General features: G+C 54.3%; 2 protein-coding genes across 21 annotated transcripts in view; both read left to right on the forward strand.

Annotated features, from left to right (window-relative positions):
• The window catches only part of MLPH (melanophilin), a 33,540-nt gene extending 17,042 nt beyond the window's left edge, over window positions 1–16,498 (forward strand). For 6 of the 19 annotated variants that reach the window (XM_068947790.1, XM_068947791.1, XM_068947797.1 and 3 more), the window contains 9 exons: window positions 2,326–2,409; window positions 4,820–5,014; window positions 8,929–9,123; window positions 11,221–11,376; window positions 11,568–11,660; window positions 12,546–12,623; window positions 13,101–13,158; window positions 14,904–15,001; window positions 15,475–16,498. In XM_068947790.1, the coding sequence (XP_068803891.1) occupies window positions 2,326–2,409; window positions 4,820–5,014; window positions 8,929–9,123; window positions 11,221–11,376; window positions 11,568–11,660; window positions 12,546–12,623; window positions 13,101–13,158; window positions 14,904–15,001; window positions 15,475–15,501 (984 nt within the window). In that variant the 3' untranslated portion in view covers window positions 15,502–16,498. The remainder of the gene's footprint in view (window positions 1–2,325; window positions 2,410–4,819; window positions 5,015–8,928; window positions 9,124–11,220; window positions 11,377–11,567; window positions 11,661–12,545; window positions 12,624–13,100; window positions 13,159–14,903; window positions 15,002–15,474) is intronic. The other 13 variants (XM_068947794.1, XM_068947799.1, XM_068947793.1 and 10 more) reach the window with 3 other exon arrangements.
• A 989-nt stretch (window positions 16,499–17,487) lies between these two features.
• PRLH (prolactin releasing hormone) lies at window positions 17,488–19,053 on the forward strand. Of its 2 annotated transcripts, none has more exons than XM_068947810.1 (3): window positions 17,488–17,736; window positions 18,434–18,557; window positions 18,827–19,052. In XM_068947810.1, exons 2-3 carry the CDS (start codon window positions 18,461–18,463, stop codon window positions 19,000–19,002), a joined length of 273 nt encoding a protein of 90 aa, XP_068803911.1. In that variant the 5' UTR covers window positions 17,488–17,736; window positions 18,434–18,460; the 3' UTR covers window positions 19,003–19,052. The 2 variants fall into 2 exon arrangements, with proteins under 2 accessions (XP_068803911.1, XP_068803910.1); XM_068947809.1 differs by lacking the exon at window positions 17,488–17,736 and adding an exon at window positions 17,806–18,011 and having other exon boundaries at window positions 18,827–19,053.
• Window positions 19,054–19,790: the final 737 nt, after the last annotated feature.

Raw genomic sequence — 19,790 nt, forward strand, 5'->3', positions numbered from 1 at the left:
TGACTGAGTTTCTCTCCAAAAGTCGTTCATATTCTACCGTACCTCAAGGGAGCTTAGCGGTTCTGCATTTCCAAAGCTTTGGCCATCTCAGGCTGCTTTTTCCTCCGTTCCCTGCCATCTGGCTCCTCTCCTTCACACAAACTTAGGGGTCTTGGGTATTTGAGAGTCCGGAGGCAGCACCTCTGCTAGGGTAACCTGTCTTCCCTCCCCGCAAGCGGACGGCAGTTTGCGCTAACGGACGGCCAGCTTAGGGGCTGTGTTTTTGTTCGCGTTGCCTCGCTTCAGACATTTGGATGCGGAGCGGTGTCTGCCAGCCTTCGTCATGGGGAGAGCACGGCAGGGCGGTCCGGCCCCTAATGGGGATTGATGGAGGAAGTGCCTTGCATGGCTCTCGCCGCGCCGCCGCACGGACAAAGTTCGGAAAAGCTGGGGGAAGCTGAAGCGCTAACGTAATTGCCCTCGCTGCCTGCCTGGCTTGGGCCGCTGTAAGAGCCTTACTGCAGAAATAGCTCGGAGCCGAGCAGTGGGACCCGGCGTCTGAACCTGGCCCCGGGGGGCTGACCGATGGGTACGGGGGCCTTGCAGGGGGACTGGCTTCACTTTGCTCTGCCCGGCGAGCACGATGCATTGAAACAAGCCTTGCTCGGGCAGGAGAATGGGAAAAGGCCTCCCTGACGCGCTGCGTGACGGAGGCAGGGTAGCGCGGGGGCTCGGTTCGTTGCCGTCTCCCAAGCTGGTGGCCCATCGCTGACTTCTCATTGTAAGCAGAGCGGTGCAAGAGTCAGGCCCGGCAGCGCTGAGAAACCGCTCGCAGATGTATTGGATTACTTCCCGCCTGCGGGTTTTAATGCTGCTAAAGATGCATTCAATTTGGGATGGTAATGACAGTGCTCTGCTCTCCGCAGTGTCAGGTTTTTACGTTCATCTTCCCTTAAGCAGGCACAACCTCTCCGAGCTGTTGTGAGGGTCTAATTAATCAAACACTAGCAAGCGCAAAAATTCAGCGAGAAGGGCGGAAATGTTATAAAAACAAAGCGAAGCCCTTGCGTCTCTTTGTTATTGTGCCTGCTTATTGCGTTTGCTGCCCGCTCTCCAGTGAATGGGAGGCGTCCGCTGAGAACAGGCGTGATGAGGAAGCCAGCGTTTTTTTTCTGTGTGAAACGCACAATGTTCTTCATCATTTGTATTTCATTTGCTTGAACCACACGAAAAAGACCTCTTTTGGAAAAAAGCTTCTTAAAAAAAAAGAGAGAGAGAGAGAGAGAAAAAGAGGTCTCCTGCAATATTTTTCAGTGATTTAACCACAGAAGTTTTCCTTGGCTCTTGAGCACAGGAAGCAACTTCGCTTTGATTTTCAGGAGTTGGTCGTTCCTTCCCTTCTCCCCATTTGAATGCATTGAGAAGTCAGAAAATTTGAAAGTGCACTGGGGGGAAAACTTTCAGCTTTCGTTCACCTATTTGTAATTTTCAGTGGGAAAAATTCTTACCCTCTCTCCTCCTCTTTTCCACTGTTGTGTTCACAGGAAAGGATGACGGGGTAGTAACCAGTTGAAAAATGCATTTGTATTAAGTGAAAACTGCCCTTGTCTTGAATTTGGTGCGGTGTGTGAAGGATCGCGAGACGGCCTTGTTACAGTTTGATGTCTTTGTCTGGACAAGGGACTGACTACAGGGCTGGAGGCCTGGGTTTATGGTCACTGCATCAAAGCCTTGGCTGCTTTGGTGGGAAGAGCAGTGCGCCAAGGGATTGGCGTCCTGTTGAGTTTTCCAGATTTGAGGAGAGGCTGTGCACCTCTTGGAGCTCTTCTAGGTGTCCAGGGCTCCCCTTAGAACAGGACCACTTTTTGAAGCCACATCTTTTTTTTTTTTTTTTTTAAACAGGCCTTCACCCACTGATAGTCAACACAACTCGTACACCTAAGGCTTGCTTTGACAGGTCTGCATCATGCAGAGGAGTGTGATCTCAGGGCTGGAGCCACGTTCAGACCAATAGTCCTGTTAGCAAGGCACCGTTGGGCCAAGGAGATTTCCAGCTCTGCCTCAAGGCAGAGCTTTTTCTTGTGCTGCCTCCAACTCTGGAATTAACTCAAGCTCGTTGCACGTACCGGGCCTCTGCATTGCCCTCTGTTTTGTGGGTAAACCTGTCTGCTCTCTGCCTTGCCTGCTGTGACTTTCTGCCAGAGTTGTGCTGAGCCGGTGGTGGTGGTGGTGGGGCCTCGCTGTTTAGTTTCTTCTGCCGGTTGCACATGCCCTGGGCTTTTTTCTTGCTGTCCTGGTGGCGGCGGCTGGTCTGTTCTCTACTCCTTTTCTCTCTCCTTCCTCTAGATTCACGAGCTCAACAAACGCATGTCCGCGATCGAACGCATGCTGAACCGCTTGGAGGAAAAAATCCTGGTGCGCTCTGACGAGGTAACAGGGCAAAGCTGGGACTCTCTCTTCCCGGAGAGAAAACGTGGACTGTATTTATGCCCTCGCCTTGCTACTTGACAGCCAGCATTGCAGGGAGAAAGCCAGACAGACTGTGCAGGCAACCAGCACATACTGTGCCCCTGGGGGTATGGCCCGACAGCACCCTGTTTGGGGAGCGCAGCCCCAGGAGGTGAACTGGAGCACCCATCCACCCGGGATATAATGTGGCAAAGTGCAGTCATGGAGCAGGTTGTTTAAAAAGGTAGCAAAACAGCCTGATTAGCCTAATTCCCCCTCCGCTGAGGGTCACCCTGGTATTTCTGTCTTCCTGGCACTTTCCTGGCCTCCCTGAAGGAAGAGCAGATACCAGGAGCCAGCCTTGCTTGCTTTGCCTCCGTCTTTCTGCTGGCTGGACGGTGCTGGAGGAGCACAAAATGATTCAGGGCTGGTTGGTTGATTTTAATCCTCTGTCTTAGCCTCGGAGACTCCTGTCGTGGTTCAGACCTGCCTTAGAAAACATTGCATGGCACAACAGAAACAGCAGCAAGTTTAACCTGGGGCATTTGGGCCCACACGCGAGCTAGTGCCTTCCCTGCCCCTTCTGCACAAGAAAACTTGGGCTTCAGTTTGATATTCTGCGAAATGCTCATTTCAGTAGTATTTCTAGATGGGGGTCAGTACATTTACAGAGCCGTGACAGATCGTTTGAAACCATGGAAGACTGAATTGGTTCATATAGGGAAGTGACCTGGTTACTGTGAATAAGAGGGCCTAGTCAGGAAGGATTTTCGTCTCTCTTCTGGGCTGCCTTTGCCTTACAAGGCCATCAAGCTTGCAAGAAGACAGCTAAATTAGATTAAAGTTGGGCAGCAGCGTAGAATCTGTGAATATACAGGTCGCTCAGTATTGATTCTGGGCTTCCAATTTTAGACTGTGTTCTTTTCTTTTCCTTAATGTGAACCCATTACAATGAACTGCTCTCGCTGCTCATCACTCAGTAGAACAAACAGTAATCATTACAGAAAAGTCCCCTAGGCACAGGTAAACAAGGTAAGTCTTCTTCAAAATTCATGATGGGGACAGCCATGTTTGTAATTGCCATCTGTAGTCAAAACAGTGGAGTAGAAGGCGAGCATGTTACGTTCGTAGCTGTCATCAGGCCAGGAAAGCTGCAGTTATCTAGGGTGTTCCTCTTGCCATCACCCAAACCTCCAAAGTACAGTTTTGATCAATTGGACTCCATAAAAGAACAATCAGAATGGGCAGAGCTCTAGAAAAACTTACATATGAGAAAAAAAAAATTTAAATGCAAGCCGTTTAGCTCCCCAAAAGATAGGGGCAAGGTGGACATAAGCGTCCCTGTAGGTAGAAAGCTACTTCAGAGGGAAGCAATACTCTGTTTTCATGTCTGTGGCAGATCAGAGTCGCAGTAACGGGGTCTAAACTGCTCCAGGATGGCTTCAGGTTAACTATTAGGAAAAGCTTTCTAGCAGAAAAGATGACAGATCCCTGGAACGGGTTGCCTGGAGGGAATATTGCCTACTGGAAATGCCATTGCTGAAGGTTGTTAAGGACAGCTTAGACAGAAGCCATCAGGTATGACATAGATAATTGCATTGCCGTCTGAAGGCAAGGGACAGTGGGTCCAGTAACTTCTGGAGATCCCTTCCAGCTGCTGAGGTTTTGATAAGATTTCTTCCTTAGGTGAAATAGATTGTATGTAATAACATTGCCAAGTGAAAATATGGCTTCTTTCCTACAGGAAAATTTCCTGTGTGTTTTCTCATTGCCAATCAAAGTACCTAAAAGGCTCTAATCCAGTAAAGCTAAGCTACCTTGGGGAATAGTATTTCATGTTGCTGCTTACCTTGGCCATGTGGTCTACACCTTTGAGCTGCTGTGCTCTCTGCCCGTGGGGCTGCCAGCCAGGCAGCAGTTCAAAATAAAAATGCTGTGATATTTGGCCCCAAACCCCTCACCCACCCCGGCGTTAGTTTGTTGGTAGTTTTATTTTTTAATTATTTTTCTGAAAATGAATGCAGAGGTGGCTTGAAGTCCCCTTTGCTAAATCCACCTGCCATAACACTCCCTGTGCTGCAGATGAGGGGCTCCAGTAGGCAGGTGAGGGTGTGAAGCGCTTCTTGTGTGCCCCAGATAATATTTATTATGAGAAAGACAGCCTTAATTTGCCATTTTGCTCCCCATTGCCTGTCTTACATGTAGAAGGTGTGCAGCCAGGACTGTGGGATATGGGTGTAGGATGTCATCGCTGGTACTGTGTGGCTTCTGGTCCCCCTTTGGTGTTGGACAGTCGGCCTGTCTTGGTCAGTGTGTGTGGATCCAGGCATGCCTTACTGTCAACCTCTGGAGTCTGTTCCACTTACAAAACTCCCTCCTGCTATTCTTTCAGTCTCCAGCCCCTGAGCCCCAACTTGGTCCTGATGCCGAGGAGGAGGAGCTGAAGAGGAAGCTGGAGGAGTTAGCCAGCAACATCAGCGACAAAGGAGTCTCTTCTGAAGAAGAGGAGTGTGAGGAAAAGAAGAAGGGAGCGAAGAAACCGGAGATGAGTTCTTCCAGCGATGACGTGGCCAGCGAGGCTCAGAAGGTAACATGCGTCCTCCCACACGTACTAGTTCTGGGCACAGCTAGGCCATGATAATGGGTCTGTTGGTCTGTCCTACGCCGCCATCTCGACGGCTCCTAGGACTGTGGCCTGTTTGGTTCAGCTGCCTGCTGAAACAGGACGCCTGACCTTGCCTGCCAGTCAGTAGGGCTGGGTGGCAGAATTAGGGGCAAGTGACTGATGATGGCCCCGGTGATTCAGATGTGCATTAAGGGTAGGGAGATCTTGTATCTCTGCCATTGTGCAGAGCCTTGTAAGGTGGTCCATCAGCACAAAACAGAGAGGTCGGCATTCCAGTGTGTCTCTAATGGCTTATTTGTTCATCTCCTCCCTTGTGCCGCGGTCGTGGATAGAGTATGCATGTGTTTGCTTTGTCACGTGCGTTGCTGAAGAGCACTATAAAGGAAGCGAGCGTGAGCAGCGGTGCCCCTGTGCTCTTGTAAAAAGGTCCTTTCATCTGAGTTTGCAGACACTTTCGTTTCGCCATGAGGCCCTCTGGTCAGCACGCTTTTGTTCCGCAGCCTTGCAAAGCGAAACTTGGCTGCCGTTGGGCAGGTGGTTTGGAGAGCATGGTAGGAGGGGGCTGCGTGCACGCGTGTGGCACGCATTTAATGCGTCCCTATCAGGAGGTGCGAGCCTCTCAGCAGGGCCCTAGTTAAAACCTCAGGGGCAGAGCAAGTGGCTGTTCGCAGGAGGGCTGCCCTCAGCTTCTTGGGTACTGCTGTTCACGCCGCATCAGGAGCGTGCTCTTTCCTTACCGGAAGGCCCTTTTTCCTGAAAGCTGCTTTTAGATCAGATGGCTGCAGCCAGACGAGCTACCGCAATTAGCAGAACGATGTGCATCTTCTCAGTCTAAATGGCCAGTAACTGTTATGCACTTAATTAGAGCACAGCTGGTAGGTGGTAACTCACCAAGCCAAGGCAACTTAACTCCTCTGTGAGCTGTTTATCTGCAGCAGATGGAGGCTCAGATGCTGACCTGTGCTGAGGGTCAGGGAGAAGTTAGCGGGGTATCCACATAAGCTCCTTGAGTCTAGTAAAATGAGACCTAGATGCTTGCGACCCGCCCTAAATTCTGCTGCTTTTTTAGGTGGAAAAGCAGCTATGAAGCAGGGGTGGGGGAAACAGGCACCATGGTTGCTTCCTGGGGAGGTGACCTCTGGAGTTATATGACTGAGCTCCCAAACAAAGAGAGGCTCAGGTGTTAGGTGCAGCTGCCTTCTACCCATGCGAAACCAAATCTGAGAAGTGGAACAAAATTCGGCTTTGTGCTTCGCAACATCACTTTGACTCTAAGTGTCAGATGCCTTCCTGCAGCATTAGAAATGACTGCGGTGACATGTAGGTGAACCCCTCTGGCTTAAAGGCTGTGTCAGGCTGGATTTTTTTTTATCCACTTTCCTTACGCTTTTCCGAAGTTTGTTAGAAGTATTTACAAAGACATCCCTTGTCAGAAGACCCAGCAGCCATCTGAAATAAACTTGATCCGCAGTTGCCAGATCTAACTGTGAGCTCGTGGTGGTGGGCACAAGTCTTCGTTAAGATCAGCACCGTTTCTTTGTCCTGTCCAGACCAGGGTTGGATTTTGCATGATTCTGAGTTTGGTTTTACGTCAGTGTCCTGTCCAGTCAGGGAGAAATATTCTAACTGGGAAACACTGCAATAAAAGCAGATGCTCCTAATGGAAAATACGAAACTCAGCTGTACCACAGAGGCACAATAAAATAATAAAAATATCAGCTGGACGGAGTTAGCTGGTTCTTTGCGGAATGGCTTGCCTGGAAATACGTGCAGTTGTAAACACAACTGTTTGTCTTTGTCTCCAGTGCATATATCCCCCCAATCTCCTTGGTATCTAGGGAATTATCAGTAGAGAGAGGGATGATGAGTTTCTTCAGTCTATTTTTAAATGTGCTTAATGCCTTATCAAGCAAAAGGGCAAACGCAGGCAGCACTTACAAGCGACATTGCTGTCAGTGCTCCTTTGGGGTGGGAGAAGGGGGATATTAGTCCCAAGTTCTGCCAGCGTGGAAATGCAATACTATTTTTTCTTTTGCCACAGACTCTCGGTTTTATTTCCATCCATGCTCAGACCTGCTGAAGTGTAAAGCAATATGCTGCAATTAGACTTTACATGCTTTTCCGGTGCGGCAGGACTACTGGCCATCCTGGGAGGCAGCCTGGGAGGAAATAGGGCAAGAGGGTGGGTTTCTCTCCTGTTCAACATCAGGATCCCCAGGCAAGTAAATCAGTAAGCAATGGGGCAGCGTGCTCTCCTCCTGCCTAATACTGGTTTCGCATCTTGCCCACACACGACAGCTTCTGGCTGTGTGTCTTCCCTTTCTAGACACGGCTCCTCTGTTTTCTCTTGCCATGCTTTGCTGGGAGATTGGAGGCTTTTGTGTTTCTGTCTATCCCGTATCTGGGCTACGGCATGGCCAGCAAACCCAGACGGGGCCAGGGTGCACTAGGGCCTGTTGCAAGGGCATTTGCAGACGGAGCTGGGGCGGGCACGGCGAATGTCAGGCCTTCTTGGGGACAAAGAATTGAGTGCGTGTGTGCTGACTGACAGGTACAATGTATTTCTGCTGAGGAAGTCCCAGGGAGATGTTACAACCACAGCCAGCGCAGAGATGTGCTCTGCTGAGCGACGCAGGGAGCAAACACCCCTCCTGGAAAATCTGTGGTCTGTCTCCAGCAAATAAAAAAAAAAAAGAGGGGGGAAGGAAAATTTACCCCTGCTTTATAGAAAGGGAAGTGGAGCTAAAGTCCAGGCATGTGCCTTCTCCGTGGATTCATCTTTGCCATCGCCGGCAGCATCCCAGGCCACCCAGTGTGTTCGGGCACTGCAGGGAAGGTCTTGCATGTTAGCACATCTTCTCTGTCACAGGTAATGCCTTGTGGCCCCAACAGCGTGTATTGTGGTATTTCCAAGGCAGTAGAGCGTTGTGAAGGAAGAGGAGCAGACAGCGAAGAAGTTAATGAAGCAGTAGGAATTGCTACTGACCCCAAAGAAGCAGGGAGCCCACGATGAGCTAGGTAGCGTATGAGCATGCAGCAGGAAGCAGTCCTTGCCCAGCAGGTTACCTGGGGTTGCAGCTGGGCTGGAGACCACCTCGGTGAAATGATTGGCGTCTTCTGTTGGGACGCCAACAGAAAATGGAAATTGGAAATTTCCAACAAAATGGAAATTATTTCGCTCCCCGTGGCACGGTGTAGACCTGTACTGAGAAAAAAAGTCGTTCACATCAGCACAATCAAGAGAGGGGACAGCAACATGAGGAGTGAAAGCTAGGGACCTCTTAACCATCTCCACCACCAGAGAGACCGCAGTGCAGGCCTGCACCCTGCAGTCCTTCGGGGCTGTAACCGCAAGTGGCCTTCAGATGACCAGGTGCTGCTGTTGTCAGATGTCTCCAGTGGCACCTGTCCCAGGGTGGAAAAGCGTCCTGTGACAATTTCTTTTTAAAGCCTCTCTGCCTCGTTGGCAGTAGGTCCGGCACCAGATCCTGGGAGGAAATAAGCTGGCCTTTCGCTGGGCTCTGTCACGGACCGCAGTTATGCGCTGGCGGCTGGCTAATGGCAGCTCTCCACTTGCATTTTGAGGTGATTTCTTTTGTCTCAGCCATCTTCAAGGAAGCAGGAGCCGAGATCAAAGCTCTGTTTTAGCTGCGCTTCCATCTCTGGTTGAGAGCCCTTCAGGAACAATGTAAGCCCCTCAATTATCGCTTCTCCATCTTTCTCCAGCTCCTGAAGGCCTGATGCCCCTTCCACCCCCATTTGCGCTGTTTTTGTAAACCCGTGAGTACATGTTAAAATAATGTCCTTCTTTTCTCCCCCCCCCCCTCTTTTTCTTCTTCCCCACCCTCCGCTTTGGCTGTGCCGGGTGTTCGCAGAGGTCATCAGCTCAGGCTTTGAGCGACATCACGGCCAAAGTACTGAAAGCCATAAATGCCACGGAGAGAGCGGTCTATGAGTCCTTGCATGGAGAGAGCCAGTGCAGTGGTAACTGTGCCCTCCCTGGAGGGCAGCTTCCCAGCCCGAAAGATGGGAACGAGGTGGCTGAAGCATACCGTGAGCTTGAAGAAAATGTAAGGTTCCCAAGCATTTTCTGTGAGCAGGGAGGGTATTAAGGGAGGAATACAGAGGACTGCCAAAAACCTCTTGTAGCGGGTATTTCAGCATTAAAAGGATAGGCATCCCTAAGGGATTAGAGAGTCGGGTGTGTGCTCTCCATATGCATGTAAAGATCCTGGACCTACCTGTAAAAAAGAGCAGGAGCTGCTAGGGAGGAAGGTGCAGAAGGAGGGTGAAGGACTCATGCTCCTGGCCTGTGTTCCCCAGGCAGGAGGGGTATGAGAGGACAGCCAAGTGCTAGGAAAAAAATGGTGTTTTCAGCTGCATTTTTGTTCTTCTGGGGCAGGGGAGTTCGAAACGGTTGCCTGTTAAGTTGTAAAGCTGTAAGTCGTAAGGTTCAGGGTAGAGCTCAGGGAAAGGAAAAGGTTTCGTTCATCAAAAAAGGAATAACGGAGGGGCTGACTCATTCATGTTTCCTTAAACACCTCAGACAGTAGGAATTGGTCATAACGGATGAGGTACAAAGGCCCTTTAGCCCAGGGCCGTGTCTGATAGAGGCCGGGACCGTCTTTTGAGGTGGGGAAGGCATGCAAACAGAGCAAGCGCAGATGACTCTGTCTGGCCCGTAGCGTTCGTGAAGAGGCTGGACCAGCGTATCTCTTGATTACGGGTGGCTTGTACGAGGGGCTGCATTAGACCATCTGAGGCTCCGAGGAGGGGGGGGGGGGGGTCCAACGGGAAAGGATGTGAACTTCGGGCTTCCTGGCTGCTTCCGTCAGCTGTTTGGCAGGAGCGAGGCAGCGGGTAGATTAACGGCCCTGGGGAGCGATGCGCTCGTCCTGCCGCGTCCCTCTGAGACCTTGGCTGAGGCGCTTCTCGCTCGCCACGCTCCGAGGGACGCCGAGGAGCGCTCCTCGAGCGTCACGGCTCCGGGATCTGCCGTTTAATGGCCCTGACAGCAGTTTGTGCCCCCTGTGACTCACAGATTGAGCGGCTTAGCAAGCAGCACCTGGTAGCGTTTGCAGTGGGCTACGGGCGCGCTGCCTCGTGGTTTGCACCATGATCAGCAGGCCCTGGCGTGTGCGGGGTGGGGGGCTGTTGCTGCGCTTTAGGAGGGTGGTCAGTACCTTAGGGTGCAGAGAGGGCTCGTGCCAACCAGCTGCGCACGGTAACCAGCCCAGGAAAAGTGGAGCAGGCTGGAGAAGCAGGAATTAAGTTAGCAGCACCAACGTTTTGTGATCATTCAGCAAAGCCATGGCAGCAACCCATCGGAAACTGCCGTCACCGTCCTACATTATTGCATGCGGACGTATTGACGTCTCACAAATTGCCTCACTTGGACTCGCCTCCTTGTGGTAGCCAAGGAGGAGTTAAGTGCCAGTAAAACCAGTGTGTTAGGGTGGGTAGTCATACTCCTTTCACCTTTCTTATCTGGGCAGCAAGGCAAACACGGTGCTTCCAGTAGCTGTTGTGCATCCCTTAGCTAACGCTCGCTAGTTCATCTCATTGCTGTGTTGGGCTCCACGTGCACGTATGTCTTCCGGGGCGCCCAGCCGGCATGACTTCTGCCTGTCGTATCCAGAGCAGTTCCTGTGCAAAGCTGCATTTTGCAAGGGCCGGGTTGGTTAACTGCCCCAAGCCAAACTCCCAAATCCTGACCCTGCTCCCAGGCAACCCAGCAACACGGACACCCTTAAAAAGGAGCAGATTTGGAAAGTCAGTCTGTCTCGATCCTGCAAACGTCCTCTTTCCAGAGGAATGTGGCAGCCTGCTCTCGTTTCCAGGTACCCACCTCCCGCCGAGGGCATGACATAAAGATGCTGACGCTGCTCGAGTGGGTCACAGAGTTACGCTCCTTCATGTAGTCACGTTGAGCCTTTTACCACTTCACCCAGTTAGTAATCGCTCTTGACAAGCCCAGGGAAGGGAGGAAATGAGATGAAAAGCCCTGCCAGAACTCAGTGGTACTGTCTGTGCTGCAAGGCGAGAAGGCAGTCGTACAACAGCGGCGATCTTCCCAGCGGTGGGAGTCGAATCTGGGGCTGTGGTCACACGAGGAGAGGAGGCAGCCAGGGAAGTTAATTGCGCCATGGTTTTTTCTTGTATTTCAGGTGTACCTGACTGCTGGAAAGACCTACCGGCTGGAGAAGACCCTGAAGGAGCTTGAGGAAGGGGCTCAGCACGGCGGCACCACTGACTCGGAGCTGTCGGAGCTGGAGGACAGAGTGGCCTCGGCAGCCGCGCAGGTGCAGCAGGCAGAGAGCGAGGTGAGGACTTAAGCTCTGGGAGCCGCTTAGCTGCCAAGAGCCCAGGCCGGCGACAGCGAACAGAGCTGGCGGAGGCCTTACTGCTTTCGGTACCTGAGTGCCTCACACTGCTGGCAGGCAAGTGTTCCCTTTCCTAAATACAGTCATGGATCCTCTGGGGACTGTCTGTATGTTTTTGCCTCCCTCCATAGGTATCAGACATCGAATCTCGAATTGCGGCCCTGACAGCTGCAGGGCTGACAGTGAAGTCGGTGGAGAAAGCAAGGAAGAAATCAAGTGCGCAGGTGAGCATGGAGGACAGTGGAGGTGAGGTCCCAGCTCCGAGTGGTGCGTGCTCCTCCGTCCCCTGCTTCCATCCCTGGGTGCTGGGACGGGCTGCCTGGCCTGTTGGGCAGTACCAAGCTCCCTCGCTGCTGCCCAGCGCTTTGCCCCAAGACGCTGAGACTTGATGTCTCACTGAGGAAGGAGTAGGGGGTTGTTTCTGGGGCAAAGCTGAAAGACACCCTTACATGCATCGAAAGAGTATTTGGTGTTCAGGACTAGAGCCTCCTCCAAAGGCCTCCATCAGCTTTGCAGGAGCAGGAGGGGGTCCTGCAGAGGGGGGATTCGGGACTGCTCCATGCACGGCAGCCTCTGCTTGGCCCAGGAGACGTGCTCCAGCCTGTGCATCAGCAGACAGCCCCTCTGGATGCTCAGCCACGCACAGCCACACAATCCAGGGCAGATCTCTCTCAGGGTCTCTCCTTAAACACTCGCTCTCTTGCCTCTGAGTTTGCCTACAGTAAGGGAAGAAGCTCAGCCTGCCACTCGGTAGACTCAACCTGTGCATTTCTGTATCGATTTTTATAACAGCAGCTCATCAAATAGAGTTCCTGCCACGGCAGTGCACCGGCCTTTTTTTGCTCACCTTAGGATCAATCCAGGCTAAGCAGAGGTGAGAAAGCAAACAAAGGCAAACTGGGTTGTCCAAAAAGCCTGGAATAAAGCCCCTTTCCTGAGTCCTGCCTAGTTCAATGCACAGTCCCTTAGTGCAACTTTTATCTCCATGCCCACCCTGAAGCTTTCCGTGAACTAGCAGGAAAGCATGCAGCCATAGCCCGTTAGTCTGACAGCTTTTCCTTCCCCTGCCAAACACCCAGAGAAATCTTTGCTCTTCCCTCTATCTGCAGGGCTTTCGCCTCCAGTCTCCCAGGCCTGCCAGCAGCAGTCCAGGGGAGCACAGCGCTGAGTCTCCGGATGATATTAAAGTGAGTATGTGATTAATCTGGGCTTGGAAGTCTTTCTGCAGTGCTCCAAGAAGCCGGTTTGAACACCAGCCAGAGGGGCAGCGGTTGAAACACAGCTTTTTGAGGAGTCTTTGAGGCCGGAGCAAGCGTGGGGACCATGGGCTCTGCTCTGCTGGGGGAGTCTCATTTCGGCACACAGCGACAGGCCTGACCTGGCTTAGGTATTAGTGGCAGCGGTGTCTTCGACCTCTGACCTGGTGTCTAAGACCCTGGACAGGTTTTTGTGGCCTCAGATGCCTGGTGTCACTGTTGGTCGCTGCTGTGTTGGCTCGTACAGCTTCCTGGGGTGTGTATGTGTACACAGGGCAGAGCATTAGGCCTGGGGACAGTGAGGCCAGCATATCCAAGAGCTTTCAAAGTGGTGGAAGTGCAGCCTTCTGGGGGGCTTCATCCTCCCACCCCCTTCCCAAATACAGACTGCTCCCCTTCCTCTTGTAGGCGATGTCGGGACCCCAGGTGTTCAGGAGGAAATTCAACAGTTCTCTTGAAATCACAGGTAAGAGTTGCTGCCAAGGGGGAGGTGGGGAGCTGTGGGTGCACAGCCCAAGCTGGGGGACGCCTGGTCCCTGCGCTCAGCCCCACGTGTGTCTGTGTTGGGGGTCTCCTGTCAATCCAGCCACTGCGAGCCGAGTCCTGTGCCAGGGAGGAAACCTTTTCTGTGGCGGATAACCTCCAAAGAAGGAGGCATCTGCGGGATTGAGGCCATCCCTGGGATCCTGGGAGAGTGGTGCTCAGGCTGAGTTCATTCCTGTACAGCTCTTGGTGACAGAAGACCAGGACTTTCTGTGCAGTTTGGGTTTTTTCCACCCTAGTTTCCAGGGACACCACTGTGTTACTTGATTTATGGGGTCCCATTGGCTGTGCCCTCAGATTTAGTCCTCAAAACTTCACCTCAGCCCATCATCTCTTCTGTTAGCAATTTCTTCCTCATCTTATCATGTTGGGGAAGGCATCCTTTACCCCTTCGCCTGCCTGCCTGCCTCAGCCACTGGTCTCTGTTGGAGGGCAAGAGTCCCTCCACAACCAAGGTACAAAAAACAGCAGCTTAAAAGTGCTTCAGAACAGGCAGTGACCTGGAACTTGGCCCAGCAGTTTGTGTGGCACGGGGCAATCACTGGAAACGTTTCATGCTGACAGATATCAGCAAGACCCGCTAGGAAATGACTTTCCTATTTCTTTCTTATCTTGACTTATAAGCTTACAGGCAGAAGGAATGGCTCTCCTTCCAGATAATGCCAAATAGAAGGTGAAGGCAGGAAAGAGGAGAAAAAGATAATTTAATGCAGGGAAGGAATCACATTTCCTCCATGCACACAGACAATCGAAAGTTCTCTTTCCCAAGCTGAGGCTGGTAGGTGGTAAGGTCCCTTCTCCTTGTGCTGAGGAAGAATCATCTGCTCTCCTTCCTTTAAAGGGCAGCCAGATAAAAGGCAGCCCAGGGGACACGTCAGCCCCACGAGGAGACAGGGATGCCTGGTGACCTGACGTCACCATGAGAGTCTAATCTCCTCTCTGCCCAGGATGGGCCATTTGGGGGACTATCTCCTGACTGCCCTCTGTGCAGGTCAATGACTTGCAAAGTTGGGCCTGCACCAGTGAAGATAGTGGGAAGTGGTGGCAGTGAAGAGGACATGATTTAGTAAGTCAAGAGACAAGGTGAGAGCTCCCCATGGGGCTGGGCTTTCCAAGGGATTTCACTGTACCATTGAGATTCTCAGGGCAGAGATACTGGGAGATGGCCAGTGGCAGGCTAACCCAGCTCGCCTACGTGTGTGGATGCGTCACCTTGACTCTGCACTTCTGACCCAAAGTCACAGCAGGCCAAAGAGCTCTCCGCAGCCAGGATTAGCCACTACTAAAGCAACGAGAAGGCTCTCGTTGCAGTGTGCGAGCATGTTTGTGAAGTGTGCCTGCTGCGTTGTGTATGGGGATAATAAAACCTGAGTGCTTTAGCGGGTAATTGAAACCTCTAGCAAGGTGCATTAGGCACTGCTGTGTGGTGTTGTTTGCCTCAGACCCAAAGGTCAAATTTTTCGGTTTTATGCCACAGTGGGTTGGAAGCGAGTGCTGTGAAGCGAGTGGCATTAGCCTGAGGTGGAAGTGCTGTGAGAGAGAGGAGGATTGGGGCACCCTTCACAGAAGCTATTTCCAAAGAGCTGAGCGCCCTTTCTTGTTGCTCGAGCTCCTTATGCATCATCATTCCCTGCCTTAGCAGCTCTCATGTCTCCTCTTTTAATACAGGCAGCGATGACTCCTTTGACCGCAACTCCATTTACCGCGGCTCTTTGACACAGAGAAACCCCAATGGGAAGAACAGGAGGGTGGAGCGCCTCTTTGCGGTATGATCCCAGCAGCTCGGGAGAGATCTTTTGGGGGATCTGCAAGGAAGCAGGCCAGGCCCCTCTGGTCCGGCTGGCTTGAGTTCCCTGTGGGTCCGGGCTCCCTGGGGTTACACAGAGGGACCTTTCCTTAAAGATGTTCCCCTCAAGTCTGCAGAGCCCCAGGCTCTTGGTGGTGTTGGCCAGCAAGGGCAGACACATCCCAAATCTTGGATGTTGTTAGCTCCCAGAGGAGGAAATAAAACAAGATGTACATCTTTGAATTCCCACTACCTGCGGTACGGCACACGGGAAACAGCCGGTTCAGGTCATAGCCTCGTCCCGCGGCAGGAAGCTGGGAGGTGAATGGGCCACCCATCCCCTGGGGCAGCAAAGGTGGCTCGTGGTGGCATGGGGCAGGCAGCACAGACCTTGCCAGCTGCCCCCTGCAAGCTTTTGTAGCGCGCTGAGGTGATCCCTTTGGTCCCTTGCAGAAGCCTGTGATGACCCACCTGCCCTGAGGAAAGGGGACCTCCTCCTGCCGCTGCATTTCACTGATGATACAAGACCTCAGCGCAACGCATCACCTTCTTTCCCTCACCGCTTGCTCTTCCTTCTCCTGCTCCCTGCTCTACCTGAAAGCCCGGATGGGAGGGAAGCAGAAAGCCCGGCCAGGGGGCCTTGCTGGGAGCTGCTGGGGAGAGCAACAAGACACTGGGGTCGGGCCACGAGGCCAGGTCACCTCACGGGAGGGCGCGTGCGTGAATTCTTGGCTTCGGGCAGCTCTCTTCAGTAACAGGCCAACTGAGGGGACCGGAGGGGTCCTGATACGCTCCCCTCCTTGTCCCTGAGTCACCAGCAGGGAGCTACAATTCAGCCGTTCAACATGGTGGCCATTGGTGGTGACTCAGGGTCCTGTAGCAGAGCAGGAGACAGGCCTGGATTCTCACCCCAGCTTGGCCCTGACTCCCTGCATTTCCCCTTGGAGAAGCGCTTCCCTCCTCTGAGCAGTAAAGCAAGGGGCAAACGGCGCTGGCGAGCCCTTTGCCAACTGGTCTTTGCACAAAACCCTGTGTATATACACTGAGGCTTATTGCTGTTGTGCCTGAAGCAGCTGGGACAGCCTTGGGGACGCTTGCAGGAAGAGGTGGCAGCTTTTCTAGACCGACTTCAAGAACGGCTTGAGGGCTTGTTGGGGGCGGTCAGTCTGTTTTTGCAGCTCTTCAAGACGTCCCCGCTGCCCACAAGGTTATATTAGCAAGCTTAAAAGTAATTCAGCTAGCCGAGCATAGGCGCTGCTCTCGGGACACGTGGCGAGGCTTTCCTCTCGACAGAGGTGCCAGCTCATGGCGGGAAGCTCTCGGGCTGGTTCGAGTCCCACCACAGCCCATTTTCCCTCCAGCTTTGAATTATTCACATCCCTTGAGCCCATATCTGTAGGTGGGTCTGTGCCGACTCCTGTCAGCCGCCGCTCAGGCTGTTCCTCCGCATTTGAACTAAAAACACCTTAATAACGAACGGTGACGTGGGTTGTCACGCGAGTAACGCACGCGTTTGGTAGGAGCAGAGACTCATAACTGTCTAGGATTCAGCCCTGCAGTCATCTAGGAGCAGTCTTACAGTCTGGATGGGGGTTTTTTTTCCATTCCGGATGGAACAAAACCAGTTTCTCATTTTAAAAAAAAAAAAAAAAAAGAAAGTTCCCTAGGACATGAAGCTCAACAAAGGAAAAGGAGCGTGGTCATGCAGTCAGATTGTCCTGTAGCCAGCGCAGGCTTGTTACTGCGAGGAGGGGCTCGCGTCGAACTGGTCGATCTTGTCTCAAAAAAAAAAAAAACAAAAAAAAAAATGCCAGTGGGAAAAGAGACGCCCCGTAAAGGTGTCCAGAGGAGCCTTCTGGCTGCAGCGGGCTTCTTCCAGAGTCACGGGGCTTTGCGGTTTTTCCAGCAGGACTCCTACAAACCATCAATTCCCCATACCAGCCATCCCCCGCTGGGACGGCGCAGGACTAAGCTGGGTTTCGGGGGGTGACGAGCGCGAGTGAAGCTGCCCCGGGTGCAGGGTCGCCGCCTGCCGGGCTGGTCTTGGGCGCCGGGGGGATGCTCCTCGGCTGCTGTAAGGGAGCTCCCCGAGGATTTGGGGGCCACCGCGCGTTTACCCCGGCGGGGAGCCTGGCCTGGCCTTCTGGCATCCCGATACGGTTCAACCTGCGCCTCAGAGCCACCTCTTGCTAGAGCCGGTTTCATCCGTAGCTCGCGTCCTCGCGCGCAGCCCGGCCGGCTCTTGACCCCGCGAAGACGTCCTCGCGCCGAGCCGCCGCGGCGTAAAATCAGGCGTCGCTCAGGGCTGTAGCCACCCGTGCTGGGTTTTGGGGTTTTTTTTTTGCCCGCTTCCTGCCTCTTCTTGCTGGCGTAGAAATGAGAGACGCGTACTCTAAATCTTGCAATAAAGCCAAGCCCGCGCGCAGCACCTACGGCCCGCTCCACGCCGCCGCTCTCTTCTTGCAGCCGGCTCGAGCCGAGGCTCCTTTCGCTCCCCGTCCTTGTCTCCTTCGACCCCGCGCGTGCGGCCCTGGCTCGCCGAAGAGCCGCGATGGCCCAGACGCCTTCCCCCCGGGGGATCCCGTCGCCCGTGAGGCCGCCGCGGAGCTGCGCGCTTGCCGGGCGGGCAAGACAACGTGGCCCTGCGGGACGGGGCTGAGCCGATTCGCCCAGCTAGCTGCTTTGGCCGGATAAAGATAAACTTCGTGGCCCCGCGTGAGTCATGGGAAAGGAGAGGAGGAAAAAAAAAAAAAGAAAGAAAAAAAAAATCCCTTTTCCTGATTTGATCAAAGCGGCGAGGGGAGGGGAGCTGACGGCGAAATGCCCCGGCTCCGGCCCCGGCGGGGCTTGTCTCTGACATCAGCATAAAAGCCCGGCATAAAAAAGGCACCCAGGGCCCCAGGTTGGCTTGGGGGGGGGGGAAAACCCACCAGCTCGGGCTCGCACGGACAGGCGAGCCGGCGTGTGCCTCGCCTCCCGCTCGCGACGCGGTAAGTGCCGCCGGGGAGGCGCTGGCTCCCACGGGAAATCGCTGGCCGGCTCCCGCGGGCTCGGGTTGGGGTCCCCCCCCCTTCCGCCCGTACCGTTTTTCCCCTCTGCTCGACAGCCGGAGACGGGGGAGACCGCTGCCCGGGCTCCCTTCCCGCTTCCCTTTCGCGGGAGCGCCTCGAGACGAAGGGGGCAGCCGAGGCGCCGCTCGCTTTTGCCCTCTCGCTCCCTTCCCGAACCGCGGGCGACCCGAGAAATCAAAGCCGAGGCTCGGACCGCTCTTCGGGGTGGGGGGGGAGGCTGCCGAGCACTGCCTGCACCTCCGGGTGCTGCTGCGAGAGGAGATGCATCCTTGTTTTGGGATTGGGGGGGGGTTACTGGCTTTTTTTTTTTTTTTGGCACAACCCCCCGCCCCCCTTTGCAGCCACAGCAAAGGCCACCGATTGCGGCGATGAAGCTGGTGGCCGCCTGCCTCGTGTGCCTGCTGCTCGCCTGCCTGGCCCTGCCCGCCGCCGGCCGCCTGCGGGAGCACGCCATGGAAATCAGGAGTAAGGCGAAGCATCGCCCTGCCCCACGCTCGCGTTGGCGATGTTGGTGGGGGGGCAAGCCGCGATTTCGGGTCCGCGGTTTTCCATCGCTCTCCTCCTCCTCCTCCATCCCCTCTCCCACCGCCCCGGGTCCCGGCGGGACGCCATCCCCGCGCACGCATCCTTCCCCGGGTTGGCGCCGTCCCGGCTGCTCTGCAGCCGTCGTCGGACCCCGGCGCCTTGACCGCTCTTCGGTTGGGTTTTTTTTTTTTTTTCTCCCTGCCTTGCAGATCCGGACATCGACCCTTCCTGGTACACGGGCCGCGGGATCAGGCCGGTGGGGCGGTTCGGGAGGCGGCGAGCCCTCGGCCAAAGCGCCCTGGCAGCGGGTTACGGCCTGCGGCCAGGTTGCTTCCCGCCGCCCTGGCACCCCGCGCCGGCCCCGCGAGAGGAGCCGAGAGCCTGACCTGCCGGCTGCAGCACCGGCAAGCCAATAAACGCCTTTCTCCTGCCTTTCCTCGGCGTCCCGACTTCTTTTTTAGGACGCCAAAAGGTGCCGGCGCTGGCGTCGGGGCATCCTCGTGGCTAGGCGTGATACCAAGCCCCCGAGGAGGTGACACCATGGTCCTCGGTGCCCCGTGACCCTTTGCCTTTCCCTCGGCTCTGCCAGCAGTTGCGCCGTTGAGAGCGTGAAATGCAGGTCAAGTGGTTTCCTGCCTGCAAAACGGGGGCCCTTCCAGCCCAAGCAACCCCCCCCCCTCAAAAAACCCAAGCCCTCAAGGGTCTTCTTTTCCAGGTATATCCTCTAGATCCCCACAAACCTCCTGCTTGCCGGGCAACATCCCCTATTTCATAGCCTGGGTTCAGAAACCCTGCGAAGCCCCGCCAGCACCCCAGCCGGACGCCTGGCGCTGGCGAGTGCCTGGCTGTGATTGCGGCCCTGGCACAGCTGGGCAGCAGGCTGCGCACATCTGGCCCAGCCACCTCTGGCAAAGCCCCGGAGAGGCTTAATTCTCACACCCCGTGCCTCCCACCGACCCCAAAAGCCTGATTTTTCTGTCCCTGACGGCTTATGAAGTTCAGGACTTGCTGCTGGATTGGGAGGGCAGGACGGGGGGTTCCTCCTTGAACCAGGCCCCGTGCTGCTGCCCTCCGTCACGTCCCCACATCTCACCTCCCAAGCTGTGCCCTAAGAGCTAGACGAGTTATTTTACCTGCTACTCCTGCCCTCTGTAATTCAGGGGCAAGGGCAAA

Source organism: Struthio camelus, chromosome 6 (assembly GCF_040807025.1).
Source record: "Struthio camelus isolate bStrCam1 chromosome 6, bStrCam1.hap1, whole genome shotgun sequence".
Taxonomy (NCBI): domain Eukaryota; kingdom Metazoa; phylum Chordata; class Aves; order Struthioniformes; family Struthionidae; genus Struthio; species Struthio camelus.